Source organism: Aptenodytes forsteri, unplaced genomic scaffold (genome assembly GCF_000699145.1).
Source record: "Aptenodytes forsteri isolate BGI_AS27 unplaced genomic scaffold, ASM69914v1 Scaffold141, whole genome shotgun sequence".
Classification (NCBI taxonomy): domain Eukaryota; kingdom Metazoa; phylum Chordata; class Aves; order Sphenisciformes; family Spheniscidae; genus Aptenodytes; species Aptenodytes forsteri.
Genome location: NW_008794416.1, coordinates 413,673 through 433,692, shown reverse-complemented (window position 1 = coordinate 433,692; position 20,020 = coordinate 413,673). Strand labels below are relative to the sequence as shown.

The 20,020-nt window shown below is 48.6% G+C and overlaps 1 protein-coding gene across 1 annotated transcript in view; it reads right to left on the bottom strand.

Annotated features, from left to right (window-relative positions):
* Nucleotides 1-3,361: 3,361 nt before the first annotated feature.
* The window catches only part of ATOH8 (atonal bHLH transcription factor 8), a 23,573-nt gene continuing 6,914 nt past the window's right edge, over nucleotides 3,362-20,020 (bottom strand). The window contains exons 3-4 of the mRNA XM_009289404.1: nucleotides 12,906-13,097; nucleotides 3,362-4,349 (exon numbers count right to left, since the gene is read on the bottom strand). Coding sequence (XP_009287679.1) covers nucleotides 4,344-4,349; nucleotides 12,906-13,097 — 198 coding nt within the window. The 3' untranslated portion in view covers nucleotides 3,362-4,343. The remainder of the gene's footprint in view (nucleotides 4,350-12,905; nucleotides 13,098-20,020) is intronic.

Here is a 20,020-nt window from a genome sequence, read left to right as displayed (position 1 = left end):
ATTGCATTGTGCATCACTTGCTTTGTGTGTTATTATTGTTATTATTGTTATTATTCAATTATTAAACTGTTCTTATCTCAACCCATGAGTTGAGGGAGATGGAGGTGCTCACCTGAGTCTGGCGAGAGTTGTCATGCAAATGTGGTTGCATTGGTCTACAAAGAGCTACTTCCAATAAAAAGCACTAGCATGAGTTTGCATCAGGATAAAGCCAAAATAATACCACCACCCTCGATGGAGACACACAGCAGAGCATGAGCTGAGCCACTTCACAATAGAAAATATTCAAGCATGGTGGCCAGGACTCCCCATCCCAGGTCGACGCAGACTTTTGGGGTCCATCCCACCTTGCTTTTTGCCCGGGCTTGGCCTGGTCATGGCTGGGATTCAAGCAGGGGCAGCACCACTGTAGGGGTCTCTGCACAGAGGAGGCTGGTCCTTCGTGTGGGGGCTCTGGGCTCGCTCGCCCAGTGCTTTATCTCCTCAATGCTTAATGAGCCCAAGGGGCTGGGAAGTAGGAGCTGTTGACTTACATGAAACAGGCAGGGATGTTTTCAGAGGCCCAGGCACTTAGTGAGCTGTGTCCTTTTGCAGTGTGACTGCTCTTGTGGTGTTTTCATGCTCAGCATTCAAGGGTAGAAATAGTAGGAAAGGTCCTACTGCTCCCCTGCTGCTCTGCTGATCCCACCCCCAGCAAGCAACAGAAAACCTTTGAAAGAAAGAAGAATCTGGCTTTATGGGGCAGATTATTACACACGGTATTTTTGAGACTCTGTAGACAGTGTTTCAACCCCTGGCAACTTAAGCTGATACAAAAACCTGGCTTGAAGATGTTTGGATATAGAGGTGTCTGTGCAGGGCAGGGCTCCTTGTGCAAGAAGGACTTGGCAGCTGCGAGGACATTTATCTAACAAGCAGGTAGATGGTGACTGCTGCTGCAAATCCTGTGCAATACTTCCAATAAGTCTGGTGGTGTTGCCACATTCCTAAGATGACCCTCACCTTGATCCTCACCTTTTGTATTTCCTTGGCTGCTAAATTCTCTCAGTGATTGTTAGATCAGAAGTAAGGGCAAATGCTAATGCCCTTCACCCACTGCAGCTGGCATCTGAGCAGTGGATGTGGTATGAGCATTAATGGGGTGCAGTGCTTTACGTCCAGGCGATGTTATTGGTTTGGTGTGTGATTTCTGGTTTAATAGGGCATCCAGCATCTGGGAAAAACACAAATAAATCCCACTGGCCTCTCAGCATCCCCTTTGCCTAATGAACGTCATCTGCCCTCTGTCCCATGGTGGGTCACGGTCAGCCGAGTTCCTGCAAAACGTCCTATGCGGGGGCTGCGTTACAAGGGCTCCCGTGCCCTCCCATCCAAGACTTGGAGCTGGGGGCCGGTGCCAACTGGGAGCAAAGGCTTTGGCTCTGCTGACCCCGGAGAGGTGACAGCACGAGGGCTGTTTTGCTTTTCCAGCACGATACAAACATCATTACCTTGTTACCGGCAGAGGAGAGCGATCACTCGTCATGTTTGCTGGGGAGGAGCAAGGTAAGGTTGGCTCTGTACCTTGGCTGACCCCGGCTACATGCCTGGTCAGGAAAGCAGTGTCACCTCCGCTACGGTGTTCAATCTCACATGTTTGCTACCCTTTGGTAAAAATTTACCCTTGTCGTTCTCAGAGTTTGTTGGTGGAGCTGGGCTGGGCAGCACGGGGCAGTGGTAGGGATGGCCATTGCCGCTCCTCTCGCCTCGCCCGACCTCCCACTGGGATGCAAAAGCATCCACGCAGCTTCTTGCAGAGGCTTGTTCACTTAAACTTTTTTTTTTAAAAACTTTTAAGGGCTATCTTTCTGCCTGCATTTACCGGAGGGCAGTGGTAGGGTGGGAATAGCATGGAATGTTTAAGGAAAGTGAATTTGGGAATTTGTAAAGGAAGCAACTTGATCCCAAGGGTTAATGTTTCCCTAATCAGGGGGACAAACAATAGTGCATAACCAAAAGCCCCAGTTGCAACCCGATGATGCCGCCCAGCTTGTGACTTACATATTTGCAGCAAATTCCTTATCTATCAACAGGAATTGAAAGGAAAAAAAAAAAAAGGGTGAATAAATAATATCAGCAGTATTGTATTGCTGACTTTCCCTGCAGACCTTACCTTACTGATCATTATTAACTCTCAGAAACCGAGAGCCACTGCAGAACTCGTGACTAAAATACGATGGTATTTCTCAAATTAAAAATGCTTGATGAATTTTGGACGCTGCTTGAAGACAGAAATGCCCACGGGGTTTCCTTAGCCCCCAGTTACATTGCTTTTGCTCAAAACCCAGATGGGAGAACTGCAGCATGGCCTCGTACAAAATCCACAGTTCCCCCTTTAGGTCACCCTGCCATGCTGTTTTTTTTTTTTTTACTGCTTTCCAGTTCCCTTTCTCTCACTGTTTTCTGCGGCTGGGCCACAGTCGTGAGGTCCAGCCGCTTGCTGGTTCTCAAAAGCAAATGCACTTTAAACCCACCCCTTTGACATGGGTGTGAACACCCTTGCAGTGTTTCCTGCGGTCCATGAGCTCAACCCCTCTCCCTGTTATAAGCTAAAAAGCTGGTCTTAATGTATATAATGAAAGACAGGGTTAACAACTGTGCTTTAATAAAGAAATACGAATGACAATCTAAAAATGTATTTTATTGGGCTGCTAATAATGACCGGTGGTGAGCCCAGAGGGGTGAGCAGTATAATAAGCTCCTGGGAGGCGGCTTGGACACAGCCATCCCCCGCGTGTCCCAGAAATCACGTAGAAGGCACCTCAAGCATCCTCACCGGGAGCTCACCCATCCTCGCCTGGGCCAGGGGACTTGGCAGCGAGCAGACCGTCACCGCACAGCCTGGCTCCCCCCAGACCCAGACCCTGCTCCGGTGAGCTCGGGTTTTGCATACCCCCTCCCCAGCCTGGCGTTCATCTGCCAATTGCTCAGCTTGGGAAATAAACAGGCAGGCACTGGGGAGTTCCAGTTTTGTATTCATGTCAGTAAAACAGACTATTCCCCTCCCCTGCCCGCTGATGCTTGCCCGCCCCAGCCCCTCGCCCTCCCCAGCGCCTGGCGATGCCCGGCCAGATGCAGACCGGAGTAAGTCAGACACCCGGGAACCTGATTTATGCTGATGTAGCCAGGATGCGAATCTGGCCTCGTAAATAACCTTTCCCCTTGAGTGGGAAACAAAATATGTTAATCTTGGTTTGGAAACCCATATTTTTTTTTACTTGAGTGCAGAGCTCTGTCCCCGCATCATTAGCAGATGTTTTGCATACGAACTGCATTACCTATAAAGTCTGCTTACTCCAAGCAAATGTTTCTCAATCTTTTCTTTTTTTACTTCAATTTGAAGTGAAAGGTACAGTATAGGATTCAAATGCTTTTGCATTACACGGGTTTCTGACCACTTGAAAAACCCCACGGAAAAAACGACTACACAAACCTGAAACACCCGCTGAATCGTTTTGCTGCATTTCATTCTGCCTAGCTGAACTTTCTTTTGATTTCTTTTTTTTTTTCCTTTTGCTTTACATGGCACTTAGCTTTTGCTTATTTAATTTTATTTATTTATTTTAAAAAAAAAAAAATTCATAGCTCCTGTTTCAGCTCTCACTTCGTGTCAGTATTTCTACCCTGTGGATGTGTCGCACAGGCAGGAACGTCAGGAAATTGCCCAAAAGGCAGAACTACGGAGTAGCTCAAAGAAAGAAGCAAACCTGAACGTTGAAGCACGACTTGGTGTTGTCCCAGCTCTTGCCCACACTGAATGCTGGCTCCAGGGCTGCAGGTAGAGAAGTGCGGACAGGAGAAATAAGAGGCGACTCACAGAAGGATTCAGAAATTCGGATTTGTCACCGACAGCTGGCTGGCCTGCTTGCCACCATCTGAATGGCACCTCTGACTTTTCTTTGGCTCAAAGATTTAACGTTAAGGCAAAAATAAGACACAGTGTAGAAGCTCCATCAAATCTTTGGCACAACAGCAACAACAACAACAACAAAAAATTACTGTACACATGAGCTGAGAGGGTAACATTTCCCAGTTAAGCAAAGGGAAAAGTGCTAAATAAATTGCACGTACTAAAAGGTGGCTGGCTTAACAACAATAGAAGCATCCCTGTCCTTCTTTTTTTTTTTTCTTTTCCTTTTTTCCTTTCTGTTCCAGAGATTAAGAAAGTTCCTTGGCCAATTGTCATCTCGAAAAGGGGTTTCTGCAAAAAAGCTGCTTGCAGTCTTCATCTGGATCATGCAACCTTTGCCAAGAACAGATGTAACTCTGGCTGGAAGCTCTTCTGAATCCTCCCTTCCTGGTTATTACTCCTGGAAAGAGAAAGATGCACCATCAGAACAGCAAATGCATGGTGTCCCGGCGGCTCCTTGCACGAACGACCGTCGTTGACACACGCTGGGGTGTCCTCGGGGACCGCTGGCCATGGGACTCGCTAAGAGTTGGGCTTGCAGAGCAACCACCTGGAGGTGCCACAACGGTGGCCAGAGCCCACACAGAGCAGAGGGACCGGCAGAGAGGCGACGAGGAAGGTTTGGGGAAGAAATGCAACCAGGTAATTAGGTGCTGGCTCCAGCTCCTGCTGCAAAAAAATTAGAAATGATGGCAAATACCTGCTTTTGACAAGGCCTGCAGCTTTTTGGGTCTATTTTCAGCTTCAGAAGCGGATCTCAGAATTACAGAGGGAAAGCAAAGGAGTTGGGACAAGCTGGATTTGTGTAGGATATGGGGTTTATTTCTGTATTTCAGTGATTGCATTTACTTTTCTGCATGCACGGCTTCTCAGCCTGCAGGACTGCAACCTGTCCCTTGTGCCTGCGCACCCCTCTGTGAGTCACGGCCGTGGCAGATGTACGTGGGTAACTGCATTTGGCTACAGAGTATTACGGCCAGGTCCGTTGGAAAATGCACAACTCCAAAGCACAGCAGCTTCAGACAGGGAAAACCTCATCTAAACCCCCTTTAACATTAAAATAAGCCCCGCGAATATCCCACAAACAATTGCTAGCATAGTTCAAAACAGAGTAAAATCCTCAAGGCCTGCTCTTTCACGAGATCACATCTGCGTTGTCCAAACTGCCTTCATCACGTGGGCTCCTAAATCCTCCTGTAAGTAACTTAGGAATTAGAAACTTGGAAATGAGATCCCATTTACCGAGTCCAACCACTGTTTCTTGCTTTTTGCCAGTGGATTTAAGAGCCTTTCAGGGTGCAGTACGGCCTCTGAAGGTCCTTTGGACACGGTCATCAATTCCCTGGACAGATCAGACGTCTTTCTGACAGTCTTAAAAAGGTCAAACTCCTTAGAGCTTGGCCTGAAAAACATTTTTTCCTTAATCTGTTTTGTTTCTGTACTGCCTCTCCTTTTCCATTACTGGATATTGTAACATTAAGGTATAAAATGTTACTAAGATACCGATTTTATTTATTTTATTTATTTTATTTTATTTTAATTTTATTTATTACTATCATTAGGGCAGTTGCTTGTGAGATCAACCATCACAGCTGAGCATCCACGCCAGGCTAAGGGGCAGGGGGACCCAAAATCCACCTCACCACCCCCTCCTGTGAAGACCCTGGGAAGCACAGGATTGCCCCAGGACCATCAGGATTTCCCTCAATAAGAGTATTTAGCTGAAAGGGCCCAGGTCATCCTCCATGCAAGAAATGCTGGTCTCTGCTGGACCCCAGACTCCTGGAGTTGGGGTCAGCACATCTGGATACGGTGGAGGAGGTGTTTGGCCGTGCAGCTCTGCTGGAGGACAGGACGGAGCCGTGGGCTGGCTGCATCCCACCGCATCCCAGCGATAACAAAGTCCCCGGATAAACGTCACTCCATCGGTCCCAGCCCGCATCGGTTGCTCTCCTACATAAGCAATAATGAACTCTTCACATCTGGCACATGCCAAATCTGAAAACAGAGCTCGTTATTGCAATTATTATCAATAAGGAGGTGTCTCTGCTGACTGTAAGACACTACCTAGTGCTGCTTGGAGCAGGAGAACGTAGAAACTATTGCCCTAATTCAAGGCCTTAATTGGGATTTGGGATTTTGAATAAATGAGGTTTAGGTGGGAGAATGACAAACAGCCTCCTGTATCATAAATGTTTTTGTTAGGAACCCCCTAAAATTATTTTCCAACAATAAATATTATATATTAATAACCTGTAATAGAAAAATCGGTTGTTTAATTTATCCCACATGGAAAGCAAACGTAAAAGAAGAAAAAGGAGGGAAGCAATGACCGCTCTCATTAATATTAAAAGACAGTAGAGAAACAAATCCCCCCTGTTCCCTTCTGGAATGGCAGTCTTAGCAAGCAAAACCTTTTCCACTGCAGGAACGAATTACCCAGCAATAGCAGCCTCATGCCCTAAGCCAAAGCCACTGGAGTCACAGAGCCCCCGGTCCCCTCTCTTGTGCCTCCGGTGCTCTTTAGAGTGCTGAACAAACAGGACCTGAGATTGCAGTTAGAAATTACCATGAGCTATAACATCTCTTGAGTTCGTTCAGAGAGACCCTCCCCTTTAGCTCAGGGTGCTCGATGCTGATAAAAAGCATTGGTGGGTTTTGGGAAGCAGGATGGTTTTAGGAAGAGGAGCCTCAGCGGCAGGTCTCTGCTCTGAAGTCTTTGCACTTGGGGAAGATCAGCCATGGGGGGCAAGAGGGAGTATGTGCAAACCAGCCAAGGGCAGGTAAGGGCCGTACCTTCAAGGCAAAGAAAATGGAAAGAGGAATGGAGAGATCCCTCTGCAACACGGTGGAGGATCTCAGCAGACCTTGTTGGCATCACTTGGTTGGTCCCCAGGTGCTGCCCGACGCTGGCCATGCGTTATGTTAGGTGGGAACAGGCTCCTTTCTTTCCCCCCTCCACCTTCTTCCACTCCAGCCAGGAGCTCTGAAGACAGATTTATTAACCAGGGTCTGCTTTAAACTAATAATATCAGAACTCCCATGACTCTTGAATTTGACAACTGGCCCAATGACCTTGGTGAGTTTGCAGCATCCCGGAGCATTTCAATCTCTATAAATCAAAGCACTTCTGGAATTGAGTCAGCCTTTGTTCCAGGGCTTCTCCTGTCTCTTCTACTCACATTTTCCTTTTGCCGTAGTTACCCGATATCTGTGGGGTGGATCTTACCCTATTCTTGGTAATAGCCTTGCTACAAAGGGAACGGAGCCTACGCTGGGACCCTGCTCCCACCATGGGAGTGAATCCCCGGCCCCAGCCTTTGCATGCTACGATGCGGCTGCTCCAACACACCTTAAAGCAAAAGGGGTTTTGGGGTGCTGCCATGCAACAGCGGGGTCCCACATCACATCCCTTTTGCCAGGAAAAGCTTTCAGTCCTGCTCTTTGGGGTACTGATGCTCAACCCCCCGACGCAGGGTGTGCAGTGCCCTCGGGGATGCACATAGCTGCTGCTGCCTCCCTGCCCGGCGTTGGGTGAACTCGCTCATGAACTCATCATGAGCCCTTAGCCTCACACCCGTGCCCCATTTGCAATTGCTGGTTCAGGTTGCAGGGACATATCAAACGCAAGCGATAAGCACGGGAACCCGCTACGGCGCTTACGCAGCCTCACTACCCCCTCGCCACCTTATTTTTAAGCAGGTCTGTTCCCCTGGTGCGTAATCTTTCAGCTAGCACAGGGCAGGGGTAACTCATGGCCAGGTGGATCCAGGCCCCCCTCCCCTGGGGATGCTGCCGTCCCGCTCTCCCGCAGGCAGCCGGACGGCTCGGAGTGGGTCGCTGCTCTCCTGTGGTCCAGCTCCTCCCCGGGGCCCGCGGAGCCGGCGGCCGTGGGGAAGCAGACTGGCTGGCTGCCCGCTCTCGCCTGCAAGTCCTAGCAGGGAAATGAAGCTATTTTTAAAGAGGAACCTCTGCTAAGTCAAACTGCAGAGAAAGGGAGGTCGAACCTCATTATCAGACCCCCCCCCCAACCCGCACAGGACGGGAAGCGGCGAGGAAGAAATGCCATGCAGATCATCAAGATTTTTACTGTGCTGGCTCCAAATGTGTTATAATAATCAATATCAGATGATCAATAACAGCAAGCCCCTGCAGCCAGGATCATCTGCACAAACCAGAGGGTGGGAGCTGTGGCTTTATCTCAGGGCTCTGTCTAAATAAATCACGAGTCATGATACAGTGTTACAGGAAAAATATGCTCCAAGCGAAGGGTTTCAGTGCCGTACAAATCAAGCCTGCCACTACCATTTCTCTTTTATAATATAAACCCTTAACTTGTTCACTTCTGCAAGTAAATACACCCGCAGAGTGCCCTCCTTTGAATTTTTCAATGGGAGTAAGTGTTACCTACAGCGGGAGCTCTGCTTTTAGCCAAGTAGCAATGAGGTGGCATCAAGGCATGGCAGAACACCACAATAACTATTTTATATAATGCAATAATTACATACACAATGTGAGCCATTTTAGCGCAGCAGACTGCAACAAATAGAGTGGCTTTTCGTTCTATGTATGCTTCTATATCATTTAATGATCAGGGAATATAGAAATATATATAGAGAGAGCACATTTTTAATTCCTTGCGTCTGTGCGCATCCACACACACAGGCACAAAAACAAGAAACTAAATTCCAGCCGAAAACTTTTATTGAGCTCCAACTGCTCGCCTGTTATTCATAACCCAGTTTCCTCTCTCACAAAGAGACCTTTCGCATGGTTTGGGGTTGGGTTTTTTTTTTTTTTATGTGTGTGTGTGGTTTTTTTTTTTTTTTTTTTTCCTTCTGCCTCGCTAACAGCTGCTCGCAGTGTTGTATCCTGAGTGATGATGAGGTTCTGAAAGTGTTTTTTTGGAACAGATGGCCAGGAGAGAGCCGGGGAATGTGCCAGCAGCGAGCTGGGGAATGCGCCAAGTCCTGCAGTGACTGAGTACTCTGGGTTCCAGCTCGCGTGCCTTTCCCCTGCCCTCTGCCCCAAGTGGCGCCAGCAGGACTTCCCAGCTCGCGCTCCGAACATCTGGAGTCTGCGACTGCCAGAAGAGCCGGGACGGGGGGAGGATGAAGCGAAAAAAATCCCTCACCCATCCCTCCCCGCTCCGGCTTCGCTCCCATGGCCGCAGCGATGTTGCTGCCTAGCGCGAGGGCTAATCAAAAGCAAAGAGGAGAGGGGAAGGAAAAGAAAATGAACCTTGCGATGGGAGTTTGGGTTTGTTTTTTTTAGCGCTCGGGGTTTTTCTGTTCAGTGCTGGGTGCTGGGTGCGTTGTATAGGGTATTTGTTAGCGGTCGGATCCTGCTCTGTGTAGACTGAAGGGCTGTGGTTGTGCTGCCTGGTGGGGAGGTAAGGTCTGCCCCGTAGCCCTGGGGGCTGGATCCTGTGGGGCTGGGGGATGTGGGGGGGCTGCGGTGCACAGCTCTGCACGCAGAAAAACACCAGTCTCCAGGGAGAGCACCCAGCCATGCATCCTAAAGCCCTAACCCTACCCTGAGCCATAACGCCGCCTTCCTACAGGGCACCAGAATTTGGCCCTGGGGGGGGAAAGGCTATAAAAAGAGACTGTGCAAACAGCAGGCTGGACCCGAAACCCTACAAAATCCGTGCGAGGCTTTCAGATGACCTCTGGCCACTCGGGATCATGTCCTATGCAGAAACAGGGTACACCAGGGATAAGGAAACTTGGGCTCCCCTTTCTGATCCACCTCCTTTTGCTGTCGCGTCCTCAGCGCTGCCAGAAGATGCTCTTGGCTGGAGCCAAAGGCAGATCCCTGCCTTTTCCCGGGACATCAGCGTGGCCCCAGCAGGACTCAGGGCTCTGCTGAGGGTGTCGCAACCCAAATCTCTGACGTGGTGCGACTCTTGCGTGCATGGTGAAGGACAAGGCTTAGTCCAGATCATTTGTATAACCAAGCAAAAGGCAGCTTTAAAAAATGAAGACTATCATCAGAATTCACCACCCCCCCATGCAGCTTTTTTTTTTTTTTTAAAGGAAAAGGCACTTGAAGCCCTTCAATTACCCCCTTTGCTGCTTATAAACGAGATCTCCCATCACCAAACACCCTCAGTCAAGTCTCAGTCGCAACAACTAAAATTACCATATAACTGCAGTTAGGACTGGAAAAGGGATTTTTTTCTTCCTAGTCAAGTTTGAAAGGCTAAAGCCAACTCTTCTAATTAACAAAATGGAGTGGAAAGGGGGGGAAAAAACACCCATTAAACTTCCTATTGCAACAGCAAAGTCTGAACAACAACCTAACGTTAGGGACAGCAGATAATTCGCCCTCAAAAACAAAGCAAAAGGCAATGCACAATCCAGCAAATGCAACATCTGGAGCCCCTGCCTGCCAAAACAAACTCCAACCAGCTACTTTTTTGTGTGAAAAGCTCACGGTGCCATAGCACATCGCAATCGGAGAGCTGAGAGAGCGAGCGATAGAGGCAGAGACACAATAAAATGGAGATGAGAGGAGATAAGGGTGCTGTGGACCCAACGGTAGAGCTCAAGGAGCGGAGGTCTGTGCTCGGGCTTGCTGTGATTTTTTTTTTAAGAGAGAATAAAAAAGGAAACCCAAAAAACAACAACAAAAATGTAACAACCACCCCAAAGTTGATAATTCAGAGGAACTGCTCAGTAAGCAGTGGTTTCGGAGACCTTATTAAAAACACACACAGCTTAGAAAAACGTGCCGATTTCAAAATTAATGAGGGTGTGGTGATTTTGGGCCAAGCTATTGTATCCTCATCCAGCCGCCCGCCTGAGACCCGCTGGGAGAGACATCCCTTCACACCACCTGACATCCAGAGCTTGGATATTCCCTGCACAGCCATCCCAGACCTATAATTTCCCTCTGACAACTGCATTTCCCTCCCTCGTGCTCACGATGCCATCAATTTGCTTGGCTCAAGGAGAAAGGGAGATACCAAGATGAGTCCTCCCAACCCAGGCTTTGCATCCCCATTCCTATCTGCTGGGAATTACTGGTGTTACCTAGTGGTACCTACTGGTTTTGGCTTCATCATCAGCTGAATGTGCTCTTGCCATCACCTGAGCAAATACTGCTGGAAATAAAATGATAGTTATCAGCCAGGGGAATCCACAGGCTCTTGGGCTGCCCTAAACTTGGACTTTCCCAAATAGCAGAAATGCATTTGCAAGACACTTTCCAGAAAGAAAAGCAAGGCAGAGCAGGGACCAAGACCCTGCCTCGGGTACAAAGCTCAGCTTTCTTTTTGGAGAGGGCCTTTGGAGAAGGGTTGGGGTGGGTGTCCTTCAAGAACGTGGAGAAAAGACAGATTTTCTCCCAGTGACGCTGTTTCTGCGGATTGGCGGTGGCCTGTTGGGAGGCGGGATGTGCTGACACCCCGTGAGAGTTTCATTGTTCATGCACTCTCGATGGGCTTGGGGCTTTTCTCCATGCGTCCGCTCCGGAGCGAACTTTAGAGAACAAATGCCATAAATGGAAGGCTTTTAATTCTTAATTTATTTTTTTAATTAAGGATGGGCCCAGCCCTAGCCCTCAGATGTGAACACCCTGGGGTTTGGAGCTGTTTGAAATCTGGCTCCGTGTATTCTGTCTTTAAGCTTGCATTGGTTTACATAAGCCAAGACAATGGGTCTCAGCCCATCGGGCACCCAAAGCCTGAACACCAGCCCAGAGATCTGCTGAAGCCCCAAGAAGGATGCTCATCCTCTTCTTCTCCCCCATCTCAACTTGGGGAGAGGACCCAAGACCCAACTCTCACCTTGCCTAGGGTTGGTGGCATCACATCAGTGTCCCTGGGACACCACCGCCTGCGGCACTATGGATCCCACAATGAACCCCCAATTTCGGGCCGGGCTCAGGAGCTCCCCCCGCACCTCCCAGTTTCAGCCAGTGCTGTCGGCCGTGGGCGAGCGGTGCCGCGTCTCCGCCTGGCACTGCTGCTCCGGGGGCATAAATACAGCCCGTGACAGCGAGAGGAAGCGACAGGGAGTGTGCTATTGTGTTTATTTATAAACTGAATTGCTGCAGGATGATTCGTTGGGCTAAAGAAGAGGAAAAGTGAGGAAACCTGCCCGAATTGGAGGCAGATCTTAATGACATCGGGGAAGGAGCCCGCTCCCCGGCTTAGCTGCCCATTCATCCATTAAAACCCCGCTGATTTATTATCCTGCCTGACAAGCGAGCCCAGAAAGCAGGGGGAAGTTCAATTCAAGTTTACAAAACTCTTTTTGTCATAAAAGCCCGAACAAAGACATCAATCACTCCTTTAATTCACCCATGTCACTCTCCGAGAGGAAAACTGGCAGAACGCTCCGCTTCCTCCTCCCGCCGCTTGACGATGATTTCACCTAATTGGTTCAGTGTTAAGTAACCTAAAGGAATGCAAGGCGTAATTAGATTTAACGTTGTTTCCTCAAGATACCCACATGTCCTTCAGGTCATACATCTTACTAATGTGTTTATACATACAACGTCTCCATTAGCTACTTTTTTTTTGTTGTCGGGTGATTTTTCTCGGAGATAAGTGTTAGATTAAACAAAACAGAAAACACAGGCGGGCGATCGTGTTTTATGGGCTCCAAAAGGCGACTTGAGGTTGGTTTGGTTTAACAAATAACAGCCCCAAGATGACTCTAATAGGATCACGCTTGTGTTAAAACACACGATGGGCGACTAACGAGAGGAAGAGCCCGGCGCAGAGGATGGGGAGGAGAGAAAAGCTTTTGATTAGAGAGGAATGCGGTTATTACAAGATCAGACGGACGGAGGAGAAAAAGTGAGAGAGAAAGGCAAGGGATAGAAAAATCAGGAAAATTTCAAGAGGCTGAGAAAGGAAGGAAACCGCTTTGGATTTTTTCTTTTTTTCCCCTTTTGTAACTTTTACCGTTATTTGGGGGGCAAGAGGGGGGAGGCTGTAACATACCTTCCTTTTTTTAGATCTTCCTTCTGCTTGTAAGGTCCTAGTGCACTGCTCCACGCATTCAGAGAAGCTCATGTTACTGTGGTCAGCGCTGTAATCCAGGTCTGCTAGTCTGGCCAGGGAAAGGATATAGTTACAGGCTATTCTCAAGATGGCCAGTTTGGACAACTTTTGACCATAAGAATAGCAGGGAACCTAGAAAGGGTAACAGGGAAAAAAAAAATAGATTAAAAATTAGGCCAGATAAACAAAATATCTTGCTTGAAGCATGACAAAACAACTGTAGGTTATTTTCTTAGCAGTTTTTAACATAAATAGGAACTCTAGTGATAAAAGGCCATATGGTCCCAACAGGTTTTTAAGAAGAACTCCCCTGCTGATCTCCATGGGGATGAAAGCAGCACGAAGCCTCTTGATTTCAGCGGGGCAGTTCTGCTTAAAACGCGATGGCAGGATACGGCCTGGGACGTCTGCCTGCCTTTCAGTTCGCTTCTCGGAGGCCCTGTTTTTCTCGGAAACCTGCAACCCCCATGCCACCCAGTTACTCGTCTTGAGTAACCTACTCCCTGCAAGTAGCTCCAATGCCATCACAGGTCTTGCAGAATAAGGCAATAAGGGGAGTATGAGCAAATATTTCACAACCTGGTGGTTTTGTGCTCAAACAGCATCGATCGTGACTTCCAGCCCGTGCAAAAACACGATACTGTTGTAGGAGCAGGACCCGGAGGCAGTAATTCCTGTCTGCTGAAACACCCCATGACGGTACCTCACCTCCCAGAAGAGACCAAACCAGGGCCTGGTTCAGGGCCCTGGCCCTATCTTGGGTGGTTTATTTCTTTACCCTTGAAGATTTCTAGTGTAATGTGAAACATTCAAACAATTCAAACTAAACAGCATGTGTCTAAATAACTGAACAGTATATGTTTCCTGCTGCAGAAGGTTTGATTGCTTTTCGATCGCGATCCAGCAAAACACTACGTATACGCTCAATTTTAGGCGCACAACTTTGACATGTCTAGCTTAAAGAGAGATCTTCTTCTGAGTTCAGTAGGCTTGGGGCCCTGTTTGCTAGTTTGCAAAATTGCTAAAATTCATCCTTTAATGCACAAGAGTCTATTGCCTATGGGAAACTGGAGCCAGGCGTTTACCTGAAATCTATCCCAGCCACTCAGGCCATCTGTCAGCCTGTCAATCTAAGTTTTCATGCTACATCAATCACTGGGATGCCTCAATGTCCCTCTACCATCTGCCTCCCTACCAGTCTCCATCCTCCTCATCTCTAGGATGTCACACTCTGCTTATGGTTGGAGATTTTTTTAACGCTTCTTGCCATGCTCATGCCTCAGCTTCTCTTTTCTCTGCAGAGACACAAAGCCAGGCTCATCCCTGGAGTGATCTCCCTGACTTTACGTAAGGTAGGACGGGTTCATCCCCTCCACAAATCCCACAGCGGTCACACGCAGATGCCAAGGGAGAAGCAGGGCAGCTCAGGCATATAATAGTATTTCCCAGGTATTCTGCCAGGCTCCAACTAACATCAGCTCCATAACCTCAGCTAGATGTGCATCCTCTGTATTTAGCAACCCATGATAGATCTTTTTGTCCATGAATTCGGTCCGGTAAGCTGAACCCCTTTCAACTTTTAACACCTGCAACATCCTTTTGTGAAGTTTTCTCCCCATTGTATGTAACACAGCCCTCCTTTTGACTGTTTTGAACTTAGCTCCTTCTGTCTTCACTTGAGATTCCCCAGTTCTTGTACTAGAAGAGAGGACAATGGATCTTTACTCGTTTCCTCTGTGACACACATTTTTAGCCCTCCATCATCTCTTCTGCCTCTTTTCCAGAAGGAAAAGACTGAACCTCCTTAGCTGACAGTTGTGTGGAAGCCATCCCATAACTTCGATCATCCCTGCTGCTCTTCCCTGAACCTTTCCTAGTCCTACATGTCCTTTCAGAGCTGGAAGGACCAGAACAACACGGAGTATTCACGTTGTGGGTGCTCTGCATATTTATCTAACAGATATTGATGTTCTCTCTTTTGTTTAATATTCCTTTTCTGATCACTCCTGATTTAATTTGTGACCACTACCAGGCACTGACCTGAGATTTCCATTGAACCATGTACAGAAACCTTGAGGTCTCTCTCATCTGAGATAATGGTCAGCTCAGGGTCTATCATTTTGTACGTGGAATCTGGTATGGTTTTTCCTATATGCATCACTTCACTTTATCTACATTGTATTTCATCTGCCATATTATTACTTAGTCACTCAGAGTCATAAGGTCCCTCTGTAGTTCTTCTTATCCTTCATGCCTTTAGCAAGTAACCATACCTTTTGCTGGAGTATTGTCAGCAAACTTCCTATCTCACTGCTCACCCACCTTTCCAGGTCATTTATGAACACTCTCAGCAGCACAGCTCACACAGTCACAATTTCAGGTGGTGGGACCTTTGGGGTCTCCAACCCAACTCCCTGCTCGAAGCAGAGCTAAGCTCAGAGTCAGACCCTGGTTTGTCCACCCGTGACATCCCTCCCCGCAGGAACCAGCCCTTTTTCCCTACCCACTGTTCCCCGCCTGTCCCCCCATCACTAATCCACACGCCTGTCCAAGCTGCTCAGTTTCTTCAAACGCTCCTGGGGAGGAGTTCTGCCATAATACCTATGGACATCCAAACGAACTACAACTGGTTGGATCACCTTTATCCGCGAGCATGTGGATTTTAATGCTGTTGGCCCTATGGGCCATTTGGTTTGTATAATATAGCCGAGGTGGCCAGCAGTATCCGACTTCTCCAGGAGCAAGCCAACAAACTTCAAAGGGCCTTTTTCTATACACATCATCCACTACTGATACCCCTGAGGAGGCAGGGAATCTATTTATTCTCTGGGAATACCCAGTGTCACTGCTGCGTTGACCTCCGGTGGCAGTTGCACGGAGCAGAAACTTCTCTGCTGGTAACACCAACCTGAAAGGGACAGAGCCACTTCCAGGCCCCTCCTGCTGGAAACAGCACGAGGTGTCCCATGGGATTCGAGATACACCCTGTAAGACCCTCTTTGCAAAGCTGGCAGTCAAAGAAAAGGCAAAGCTAAGTGTTGTCCCCATCGCTCCAGAGTAGAGAGGTAGAGGGAATCAGAGAGGTAGCTGGAAACGGCTGAGTCTGGTGGCACAAAGGGCTTCTTTTTGCCCGACAAAATCTCTCTCCAAATCCTTGCCTTCAGTTCTTTGGCAGCATTATGCACCCGCCAACGGCACTTGCCCTCAGACCATAATACCTGGCCCCCAGATGCAGTAAGCCGAGAGTTATTTTGAAAGCAAGAGCTTCGGGCAGCAGAAACACCCAAGTCTCTTTCGACACCGATGTAACAAGAACAGTGGAGATCCCAGATCAAACAGCAGCGTGAAAGACCAAAGCAAGATGGAAACTAAATTGGAAGGATTCAGTGAAATGTGGGAATAATTTCAGAATTAGAGCAAGAAGGAAGTTAAATCGAGTGGAAGGAAAACAGACCACGAAATCCTTGAGGCTGATGCACAGACGCTGTCCAGTTACAACACAAGAAGGCAAGCTAGTGTCTTTTTTCCTCATCTGTTTTGCTCTCTTTCTTTTGTGTTTTGATTTAAAAAAAAAACCAACCAAAATAAAAACCAAACTGTTTTGTAGGACGTTTGCTACACATTCCAAGAAAGATCTCAGTGCTAACACAGTTGACAAAACCCTTGACTGGGATTACACAACACTTTTCCCACACGCTACAGCAAAGTCCAAACTGGAGCTGCCCCGTACGTCCACGGGAAGAGATTCACCTCGAGCAGCTCAGATACAACCGTGATGGGTGCGGGGCACCAACATTAGGAGATAAGAGTTTTTGCCACGGTAACAGTGTTAGAATAACTATTTCATATGAATCCTCCCTGTCTTGGCTCAGCTCCTGCCATTTTAATGTTTCCTTTTGAATTAAACATGGGAAATTGAGAGAGGAATGAACCACTTAGTTCAGATCCAGATCCAAAGCTTCCCCAAGCAGTAGGCGGTGGGGGGGGGAAAGAAAGTGAACTTTGGTTTTATCCCTTCTTTAACATAAAGCCAGCAGGGAAAATGGGACAGATTTGCACACGCTGGAGTGAAGAGTGTCAATGACACACCTGGATGCCACGAAATCTTCAAAGTCCAACCCAAACCAGAGCGAGCATCTTAGAAATGGGAAAAATGCCTGACACCGGTGTGGCCACGCAGGTGTAACACTCCCAGCTCCGATGGGGTCTGCGCTACACAGATTTTTGGCAGGAGGTAATGCGAGCAGGCATCCGTCATGCCCCTGGTGAGCACCAAGCCCTTTCCTTCTGTCACCTTCTTGCTCATCACGCCTGAGCCGAACAGACATCAGTGCTTTGGTGGGAGAGCTGTGAAGACGGGAGCTGAGCAGGTCTGCTCAGAGCCAGGGGGAACCAGGGGAGAGCTCAAGTTCCCGTGCAGTTAATGAAAATATTTCCCTTATCTGACCTCACTGATTTCTGCCAAGCGGCAGCGCAGCTCACCATCTTGCCTGCAATATTTGCAATGATTAAAAGGAATTAGGAAGGAACTGCAACTGAAATTTCACACTAATCCAAAGGAATGCAGCTGTCTGCTAGAAAGGAAAGGATACTGGCACCATCCTCTGCTTTGGGAGATCAGCACAGCAGTGGGCTGGGACCAACAGGAACCAGAGCTTCAGCCAGAGGATGTTTGTTGGTTGTGTCTGCGAGGGGCTCTGCAGAGTCTCATGGGTCTTATCAGTGATCCCCAGGCTGGCAGGGGCTGAAGCAACGCAAGATGAACACTCTTGAGACATATTCCTGTGCAGAAATGCCCTTCTTCGGCAGGAAGATAGGACGGGATGTGACCTAACAGGTCTTTTCCATCCTTGACGTCTGTGATTCAGAGGCAGCGCCCTTGGAAGACCAAAGATGCTCCCTTTGAAGTCCGTGGGAAGTCTGCCGCACACTTGACCGGAGCAGCACTCGGCCCGCAGCCAGCCCTCTCAAGGAAGGCAGGGCTCTGCTGCAGCTCCCCGGAGGGTCACTGTCATCCATCAAAGACATGGTCTTAGAGTTGATTCTCACTCAGGGCACAGGAGAGGAGACTGAGGGATGAGGTTGGGGAACAACTAGAGAAAAAGATGGGTGAGAGGGTACAATAACCACCCCTGCCATATGAGGGTGCAGGGTATGTTCACCATGATGGGTCTGTTGCAAACAACCAGGAGCATCCCATGGACTTTAGGAGCATTAAGCCAGTTCATACCATTGAGCTTCTGGCCGGGTAGCTCTGTCCTTATCAACAAGATACAATTTCTATAAACACCCTCTGGACCTGTACAGATAATGTCTGTAAAGTCAAGTCCACTCTGCTTTTACGCTGCATGAAAATGCTGGAAGAAAGAAGGGCATCAGGCGCTGAGGGTCCAGACCTCTCTGTTATCGTGGTAGAAACGGGACTTAGCAGCACAGACTTGCACAGATCCCCTCCACATGAAGGTCACACAGGGCAGAATTGGGCCCCCTGGGTACAGCAGGGAAGACGGGGTGGCTCCAAGGCAGAGAAACATCCGTGTTTGCGATGCAGCGTAAGCTAAGCCCTCCTGACAGCTAGCTCCTCCACAACATGCCATAATAAGCTGCTGAATTTACCTGTCTGCTAATTCATCTGGTTTATTTTTATGCTGGGAGTTAAAACACATTACGGCCCCCCCCGGGAGAGCATTTGGCTGCCTCTTCCCTGTGTCCGAACACACAGCGCAACTGCACTGTCTCATTGTGCTGCGCCTCCTGCCAAAAATATTTCCAGAAGGTTCATATAAATGTCCAGTGCTTAATAGTTCTGGCTTTCATACATCCCTCCTTCCACCCCATTGTGAGTCAGACGTTTCCTGGGGTTAAGGCACCTTGGGGGAAAGGCGGCAGGTTGGGGCAGCAGGATTGCTGGTGTTCCTTGCTCGTCGGTCCTGAGCACAGGGGAAACCCCTCTCTCTCACCATCCCGAAGTATCTCCAGGGCTGGTGTCTATGGAGCTACTGGGAGAAGGAGGAGGAGGAGAGAAATTGTGGATGCCCCATCACTGGAAGCGTTCAAGGTCAGGCTGGATGGGGCTCTGAGCAACCTGATCTAGTGAAGATGTCCCTGCCCATAGTGGGGGGTTGGACTAGATGATCTTTAAAGGTCCCTTGCACCACAAATCATTCTGTGATTCTATGAGTAACAGCCTTAACAAGCTGAAGGCCTTGTCCAGAAGATCATTGCTTGTTTTCAAGATGTGTTATGTTGTGGAGCGTGTCTGGGAAGGGTTTGGAGCTAGCCTTTTTCTTTCCACCCAGTTCCAGGGGGGGAGGTGGACACATATGTGTTCTACTTCTCAGGGGACCCGTTGGTTGATGGGCTCGTTGGTGTGTTCAGACTCACCAGCAAGGGACTTGGCTTCCCTACCTTGCTCTTGCCAGCTACATGCCCTGAGTCCTCCTAACATCCCAGGTGGGATGATGATGATTTATTCAGCTGTATGATGGAAAAGCCTGCAAACATTGCTGGGATGTGCTTTCACAGTCCTGCCAGACCCCTTCAGTGCAGTTGCTTATCAGTGGGTGGATCTGGCGATTGCAGTAACAGCACCGTGGAAGTAGACAGCTTCCACGGAGTGCCTGAACTCAGGACCCAGAAGAACAACGGGGTGTGGTTCAGAGCCACCAAGCAACTTGCAGCTACCAGACAGGCAGCTTTGTTGCCTGCAAGACTACTCCCACGTGCAGCAGCAGAGCCTGCTGCATGGCCCTGGTCCCCAAATACCCCTCCTTCTGCCCACAGCACAGCAGCAGCCAGCTTCCACCGATGGCTCCTCCATGCCACTGGTGCTCACTACACTGAACTGGACCTTTGGGGCAGTATGGCACGGGTTTGAACCCAGCAATGACAGATCCTGCTTTGTGGATAAACGGCATGGTTCTCAGGGGAGTGCTTTTGGAGAAGGGCCCAATAGAATCATAGAAAAGTTTGGATTGGAAGGGACCTTTAAAGGTCATCTAGTCCGACCACCCCTGCAATGAGCAGGGACATCTTCAACTAGATCAGGTTGCTCA